The 8,907-nt window shown below is 35.8% G+C and overlaps 1 protein-coding gene across 2 annotated transcripts; it reads left to right on the forward strand.

Annotated features, from left to right (window-relative positions):
• The first annotated feature begins 6,878 nt into the window (after positions 1-6,878).
• LOC141391048 (high affinity copper uptake protein 1-like) lies at positions 6,879-8,087 on the forward strand. 2 transcript variants are annotated; one of them, XM_073963968.1, is made up of 3 exons: positions 7,118-7,129; positions 7,187-7,225; positions 7,489-8,087. In XM_073963968.1, exons 1-3 carry the CDS (start codon positions 7,124-7,126, stop codon positions 7,960-7,962), a joined length of 519 nt encoding a protein of 172 aa, XP_073820069.1. In that variant the 5' UTR covers positions 7,118-7,123; the 3' UTR covers positions 7,963-8,087. The 2 variants fall into 2 exon arrangements, with proteins under 2 accessions (XP_073820068.1, XP_073820069.1); XM_073963967.1 differs by having other exon boundaries at positions 6,879-7,225.
• The last annotated feature ends 820 nt before the right edge of the window (positions 8,088-8,907 follow it).

Below are 8,907 nucleotides of genomic sequence, written 5' to 3' on the forward strand. Positions count from 1 at the left end.
TACATGCCACATGGCGGTGCACGCAGAATTGGCAGGCCAAGGAATAGATGGCGCAAACAAGTGGATGATGAGATGAAAAGGCGCGGTATTCCAGAGTGCGAAGCAACAAATAGAGAGGAATGGAGATCTCTTCTTAGTTCGGCCTATAGAACAAATGTTCTGTAATGGGCCAGCTAAGTAAGTAAGTGTTACAAATTTTAGGGTAACCAGACGGACCTAATATTTGCAAAAACTAACAGAAGCGTCTGGTGACACACAAATTCACTACTGTCGCCGATTGGCGTTGGTATACATAAATGTTCGTTCTCATTAAAAAGAAGAAAATAATGCTATTCTCAGTTGTTCTTCGCTCGTATCCCAGCAAACCAATCGTATCGACATCGTAACGAAATCTGAACAAAATTCTGATGCTACGTCCGATCGTAATGATATCTTAACGAAAGTTGTATGAAATGGTTGACATAATTTCAGAACGAAATATCGGACCGAAATCGGATTGATTTCGGTCAGAATTCGGAAAGAAATCGAAAGAAAATCTTTGGGAAATTCGGAAGGCGATTTTTTTCATCCGAATTTTCGTACAGATTTCTGAACTATTTCGGAATAATGTCGTATGAAAATCGGAGGTACCTTCCGAATTTCGAAGGAAAACAATTTTCTCTGATGCCTCTTTTGTTATAGCGGAATTCACTCATGGTAGTAGATTTACAACTCTTGTATATGTACTAGAGTTTTTTACAACGAAGTGTGAACGTCTTTTTTGTGAATATTGTAAACAAATCAAAACATCTTAACATCGTCTTCAGTCTATCTTTTAGTTTCAGTTTTATTACTTTTTTCGTGGCCTCCATTATTTTATTCTTTTTATTTTTCCCATTTTTTACCACAAAACAAAACTCCGTCATACAATAAAACTCAAAACAAAGTGGCGGCAAAACAATCAGCTGTTCTACAAGGGTGTGTAAAGTACAGTGCAAAGATTACAAGACTTTTAGGTCGAGTAAATTAACAACCCTGTGGCAAATTAAACTTTCAATTATTTTGTTGTTGTGGTATTGTAAACTGCTGTAGATCTACAATATTAACAAGATGTACAAGATCTACAATGCCAATTTACCACCATGAGTGAATACCGCTTATGTTTTTTTATTGGAAGATTGTAATTTCAAACGTTTCTTATGATTTTCGCTGTTGTTATCATTTTGTATTTATAGTAGAAGAATGTAAACTTTGTGTACACATATGTTGAGTCTATCAGCACTAGCTTGAATTATTATATGTTGCATTTATATTTAAAATATTTAAAAATTCTATATGCGAATTTTATAACCAACAAGTTGTATTGAAGTAAAATGGAACAATTAGTTTCCCCTCGTTTATGAAGAAGACTAAATACCGAATTTCAGAAATTTCGGTAAAACAATGTCGCTGGTGGAAAGTTTTTAGACTCAAAGAAAACTAAATACCAAATTTCCGATATTTCGGTAAGATAAAGATACAACCCCATGGGAGATGGATTATTGTGGCCATAACCTTCAAAATACCGAAAATCGGGAGGTACCGTTCTGTGGGGGCTATATTAAGGCGTGGATCAGTACTGAAAACTTTCCTTAGAAAGTTTAATCCCCTCACGAAGACTAAATACCAAATTTTAGCCATTTCGAAGCAATATTGAGGACATAACCTTAAAAATAACGAACATCGTAAGGTACCGCTCTATGTTTAATACCCCAAATGAAGACTAAATACTAATTTTCAGCCATTTCGGTGGAATATTGAGGTCACTACCTTCAAAATACTGGAAATCGGGAGGTACCGTTCTATGGGAGCTATAAGAAGGCGTGGGTGGACCTTTACCAACAAACTTCATATGAAATGTTTAGTACCCCAAATAAACACTAAACACCAACTGCCAGCCATTTCGGCGAAATATTAATGCCACAACCACAACTTTAAAATTCTTCAAATCGGGAGGTACCGTTCTATGGGGGCTATATGAAAGCGTGAACCTATACCGACAAAATTTTGGGGGAAAGTTTTATACACCCAACAAAGACTAAGTATTTAGTTATACCCTCCATATTATGATGGAGGGTATAAAAACAATATTTGCAAAAATAACGAATGTATCGGTTTCAAATTAATTTTCGAGTCTCCGACCATACGTACTTATTTGGGGGCCCAAAGACCCGACTCGATTTTTTCGATCATCTTCTCGAACTTCCTTAATCCAGTTATAGCACAATTGAACTTATTTACCCCAAACTTTTTTAGCTTACATGTACTCTACTCCAACCCGTACTGCCTTTCTTATATCATTGTATGATCACATATGGGCAGGATGATCTTCGAATGATCCTCTACCCTAACCTTACCTTCTTTATAATTGACATCTCAATAGGCAAGGAATATTAGCCTATTCGAAGCACTTCAATATTCAATATATTTACTACCTAAATTTTGTCACAACAACCTTTTTTCCAAATAAACAAACAATACATTCTTTTAAGTACCTGTGTTGTGATTGATATCAGCGACGACTACTGTTGGTGGGTCATTATGCTTTTGTAGTCCCAATGTTATTGTTATTGTAGCATTTACAAACTGTTTTGATATCATTTAACAGATAAGAGTAGAGCATTGAATTCGAATTTGAGTAAATAACTGAAATACAAGAGCAATTCAATTGTAGATTTTTGAAGTTGATCACACTCTCCGTGCAATTGATAACACAACAATTTCGTACTCATTACGCTCAATTTGCTCAGACGTTAGGATGATTACGAATGCCCACTTAACGCAATTGGTAATTTTCTCTTAAGTAATGCTAAGGGTTGTCACTGCCTAGTTATTGGAAATAAATTTTGGGATTATTTTTTATTGAAATCGGCGATATTATAGTCGAACAAGAAAAAAATTGTTAAGTTCCAGGCCAGGTATTTTTTTAATGGAATAATAAGTTTTCCTTCCTGTCCACATTTTTAGGTGGAGAATTTTTTCGATCATTGATAACCCAAATGCCTAAATTAGATCGGAAAATGTATGTATTTAAAACATGTCTTCAATCGAGCGGTATTCTTATATGGAGGCTATATAAAAGTTTGGACCTATATTGAAAAATTTTGGCCGAGAAGCTTTGTGACCGCAGGGAACCTAAAAATTAAATTTACTGGTAGTTCGGTCAAAAAATGTAGCTAAGATCCTCAAAATACTCAAAATCGGAACGTACCGTTATATGGGGGCTATACCAAAACATGGACCCATGTTTATCATTTTTGGTGGAAAAGTTTCGTGACTGTCGGGAACCTCAAACGTCGAATTACAGCTAGTTCGGTTGAAAATTTTAGCAAACGCCGTCAAAATACCGAAAATCGGGAGGTATCGTTCGATAGGGGCTATACCAAATATTGACCAAGCAAACAATTTTTGGCGAAGAAGTGTTGTGACCACTTAGTACTACAAATGTCAAATTACAGATTATTCGGTGAACAAATGTAGATAAACTCCTCAAAACATCTAAAATCGGGATATATGGGGGCTATAGCAAAACATGTACCTATGTTGACCAGTTTTGGTAAAGAAGTTTTTTGAATGCTGGCAACCTCTAATGCAAAATTACGGGTAGTTCTGTCAAAAAAATCATGTGAAATCCTCCAAATTCCAAAATCGAGAGGTACCGTTATATGGGGGCTATATTTAAACGTGGGCCTGTGTATGTGGACATTTTTTTATGGAGAAGTTTTGTTACCACTGGGAACCTTAATTAAAAAATTTTAGATAAAATTTTCAAAATTCCGAAAATCTGCAGGTACCGTGAGATGGGGGCTATACCAAAATATGGACCTATGTTGCCCATTTTGGTGGAGAAGATTCTTGACTGCTGGGAAGCTCAAATGCCAAATTACGGGTAGTTAAGTTAAAAAAATATAGCTAAAACCCTCCAAATAGCGAAAATCTGGAGATACCATTGTATGGAGGCTATACCAAAACATGGACCTATGTTGCCAATTTTTGGTGTAGTAGTTTTGCTACGACTGGGAATCTCAAATGTCAATTTACAGTAAGTTCCGTTAAATTCGAACTAAATTCCTCAAAATACCGAAAATCCGGAGGTACCCTTATATGAAGGCTGTACAAGATATGGACCTATGTTGACAATTTTTGGTAGAGAAATTTTGTGGCCACTGGGAATCACAAATGTCAAATTACCTGTAGTTCAGCCAAAAATTTAGCTAAAACCCTCAGAATACCGAAAATTGGGAGGTACCGTAACCAAAACATGGGCCTATGTTGAAAATTTTTTGTGAAGAAGTTGTGCGACCACTGGGAACTTCAAATTTCAAATTACAGTTAGTTCGGATACACATTGTAGCTAAAATTTTCAAAATACCGACAATCGGGAGGTACCGTCATATGGGGGCTACACCAAAACATGGACCTATGTTAAACATTTTTGGTGAAGAAGTTTTGTGTTCAAAATACTGAAAATCTAAAGGTACCGTGAGATGGGGGGGGGGCTATACCAAAATATGGACCTATGTTGTCCATTTTTGTTGAATAAGTTTTGTCACCACTGCGAACTTCAAATTTCAAATTACAGTTAGTTCGGTTAAAAAGTTTTAGATAAAATTTTCAAAATACTGAAAATCTGGAGGTACCGTGAGATGGGGGCTATACCAAAATATGGATCTATGTTGTCCATTTTCGGTGGAGAAAATTCTTGACTGCTCGGAAGCTCAAATGCAAAATTAAGTTTAAAAAAATTAGCTAAAACCCTCCAAATACCGATAATCTGGGGGTGCCATTATATGGAGCCTATACCAAAACATTGACCTATGTTGCCAACTTTCGGTGTAGAAGTTTGGCTACCACTGGTAAGCTCAAATGTCAAATTCCGTTAAAAATTGGAGCTAAAATCCTCAAAATACCGATAATCCAGAGGTACGCTTATATCATGGCACAATTACCCAGTTAGTGGCATCTTAAAATTTTGAATATGTTATGTCAAATATTACTTTATGTTGTTGGGGAAATTACATAATAATTGTTCCACAAACATCCCATACGGGACAAGGGAGACTTCTCTCATATCAATGAGTGCACCCGATTCATATTAGCTCAATGATATGGGACCTACTGTTTATCGCCGAGTCCGAACGGCGTGTCTTAAGACACCACTTTGTAGAGAAGTTTTTACATGGCTGAAATACTCAGGAAATGTCGCCAACATTACTGAGGGGTATTTTGCCACCGTTGAAAATTTTGATGTTGACTGGCGGGGGAATCGAACCCACCACCTTCAGCGTGCAAGGCGGGTGTGCATACCATTGCACCACGGTGGCGGAAATTACAACAAAAGTAATTTTTTATAAAGGGATTTGACTTTTCATATTTGATCAGCTGGTATGCCATGGCTTATATGGAAGCTATACCAATGGTTGTGACCATTGGGAATCTCAAATATTAAATTACAGCTAGTTCGGACAAAAACTTAAACTAAAATCCTTAGAACAACGAACATCCGGAGGTATCGCTGTCAAAACGTAGGCCGATATAGCCCATCTTCAAACTTGACCTGCTTATGGAATAAGTACGCTTGGCTGCAAATATATAGAGTTCTAGATCAATTATTGTGGACTCTAGAGTGATAACAACAGGCTAACATGGGTAGATCGACTCAGAAATTTACCCTGATCATGAATATATGTATATATTCTATGAGGTCGCAAGTGATTATTTAGATCAATTAAAAACAGAAAAAGAGACTTAATATATCCTCCATATAATGGTGGGGGGATGTACAAAGATAATAGGCAATTAGTCGAGCTGAACTCTTATATGGGGCTATAGATAAACGTGTACCGAAATGGGCGTTTTTGGAAGCATGTGTTCTACCCTCCATGGACACAAAATGAAAGTCGGTATCCAATTGTATTAGAAAATGTGGTGAAACCACAAAATACTTTTAATAAACGTTGCCTTATTTGTGGGTTTTAGGCAATGTTGTGGGGTATTCTCTACCCTCAGAATCAATGAACGCAAACAAACGAAACGATTCCCGTACCATTCACACAAAGTCACAAACTCTTAATTTTTTTGAATTGTTTCATTCTCAAAACAAAACCACAAACTTTTCAACTGAAGAAGAACAAAACTGTACGATTGCTGAAATGTACTTCGGCTATGCTGTTCCGAGTTGTTTCATTCACGAACGAAACAAAATGAATCCTTTGCAAACGTTTGCCGTTAGAAACGATCAATAATACATTCAGACACACACACATTTGATTGCTTAACAACCCTATAAGCTAGCATGAAATACTTGAAACCACCAAATGTTTGCAAACGCTTGCAGTGTGTATAGTACGGTTTCGTTTTCTATGAGTTGTTTTGAAGTTGAGAACTATTAATTTTTCGTTTTCTTCGCAGTCACGAATATAAACAAAACGAAACTAAACAGCGAGTTCGGTAAACTAGGGTTAAGTTTCGTTTTGTTTTATTTATGAAAAATACTAAACGAAACGTTGGTAAACGTTTCAAAAAGTTTTTTTTCCGTACACTGCTCAGAAAACCAAAAACATGTCCTTTTGTGTGCATGCGGCCATAATATTCATTGTACCTCTGTGGCTCTCCTATCCTTGTGATACGTTTGTGACAAAATAAAACAAAGCGAAATATTGATAAGGAGATAAGCTGTCCCGCTAAATTCGCAAACAATACCTGAAAATCTGGCAACAATTTCGAAAATGTTTATCTCTCTGGTGTTTTTTTTTTTGCCAGATGAAGTTGTTGATTACCGCTATTGTTATTGTAAAAGGTTTATTGTTTTTTAAATGGCGATTCGTAGCCTAGGTCGGTCAGTCGGTAGGTAGCAAAAGTCGTTGTGACGACACATGCAGTATGGAGATATGTGAATAAACGATTAGCGAACAGCTAAACGCTTTAAAAAGTCCACAGCAGACCATTAGCTGGCATCAGTAAGCGATTGTCTTTCAATTGTAACAAGTGGAAGAAAGTTCTCTACTTATTGCAATGAATTTATTTTATTCCTGATCAAATTGTAAACTTTTAATTACTCAGTAGCAGCATCATTATCATCATGAATCACGGTAACGGCAACGGAATGGGAAATGGCAATGGAATGGGCAATGGCATGGGAAACGGCAACGGAATGGGAAATGGAAACGGAATGGGCGGAATGGGTCATTGTCCCATGAATATGGCTGTAAGTATAAATTAATAATTTATAATCCAATTTCATACATAAATATTTGTATATAAACAGCGGTTTACATATCCTTAAATATCGAATATTTTTAATATTCGATATGTAAATTGATATATAGCCAAAGAATTGAGTTCTTATATGCACATGTCAACGGTTCCTCGATGATCAAGGGGACATCAAAAAGAAACCATCAAAAAATAATTTAAAAATTCCTTTTTATTCCTTGTGTATAATTGAAATTATCTCCTTTCCATTTTCAGTTCCACACCGGTTACCAAGAATGCATTCTCTGGCATGATTGGCTTACAGAGACTGTTACCGAATTTGTGTTCTCTGCATTGGCTCTCTTTGTGGCGGCATTCATCTATGAGGCAATTAAATTTTTACGTGAATATTTACAACGTCGCACCGCAATTGAAGCAGCACAACTTCGGGCGAAAAATTCAAATAGTCCGCAATCTATTTGTAATGCTCCCGCCGATGAGCCTGCCTCCACATCCAGCCGCATGCCACTTATAAATGAGAAGACCTACCTTGAAAAAATTCTTGCTAAACCACATTTAATTCAAGCCTCCATAAATGTCATACAAGTTATAATGTCCTATCTGCTGATGTTAGTCTTCATGACCTATAACTATTGGTTATGTTTGGCTGTGGTGATGGGTCTTTCCTTGGGTTATCTCTTCTTCGGATGGATTAAACAGGATGTCTATGACAGTGAATGTTGTCAATGAAAAGAGAAATAATTGAAAAGAATTCAATTAAAGAAAAGTGTTTCTGTTTATGGAATCTAAAATGAATTTATTCTAAGCAAAACACACTTCCACTGTGCCATATATTTAAATAAGTATTACTATTATAAAACGAAAATAAATTTTAATAAAATGAATAAAAAATAAACAATTTTTTCTTTGTTATTATAATAATGGATCATTGGAAATATTCTACGAGCGCTAACAATGAGCATTAGTCAGTAGCTAAAATACAGTGTGCGTCAAACGATGGTAATCACTAGCATTTAATCTTAAATCGTGGTATTACACAGCTATACACAATTGTCAATAGATATTAACACTATCGATAACGATATCGTCTTAAAAAGTTTCTCGATAGTTTTGTTGACAAAAAATGTATCTCATTGAAATAAGGGTTTTGAGACCCCAAATATGTTTGGACGAAATCCGTTTCAGACAATATGGAGTCGATTTAGCAATGTCCGTACGTCTGTCTACCTGGCTAGAGCACAACATAACTCTCGAACGGATGAACCCATTTGTTCCAAAATTTGGCCTTCGTAATATTTTGTCCAAATTTCTCAAAATACCTAAAATCGAAAGGTACCGTTATTTGGGGGCTATACCTTTTTGTGATGCAATTAAATTATTTACTAAAAACAAACTTATCCTTTATTATCAATTTATATTTCTTATTATTTTTCACTAGTTTTTTCTTTATTTTTATCATTATTAGTTTGAATATGTATAACTGATATAGCGTGGACTGATATAGCTCATATTCGAACATGAACTGTCTATGGAAACAATACACTATTGCGGACCCAAGAGTGATAACAACAGACGGACATGGCAACATCTAGTTAGAATTTTACCCTGATGCGTTATGGGGTCTCAACTGATTATTTCGATGAGTTACAAATAGAAAAATAAACATAATATAAC

The sequence above is a fragment of the Musca autumnalis genome, unplaced genomic scaffold, assembly GCF_047663935.1.
Source record: "Musca autumnalis isolate F117 unplaced genomic scaffold, ASM4766393v1 scaffold_1, whole genome shotgun sequence".
In the NCBI taxonomy this organism is placed as follows: domain Eukaryota; kingdom Metazoa; phylum Arthropoda; class Insecta; order Diptera; family Muscidae; genus Musca; species Musca autumnalis.

What these genes read in the sequence shown, in the direction of transcription:
- LOC141391048 (XM_073963967.1), top strand. Translation starts at nt 7,100, where the DNA reads ATGAATCACGGTAACGGCAACGGAATGGGAAATGGCAATGGAATGGGC. An exon ending in ATTGTCCCATGAATATGGCT is followed by an intron (nt 7,226 to 7,488) that starts GTAAGTATAAAT and finishes TTCCATTTTCAG; the next exon opens with TTCCACACCGGTTACCAAGA.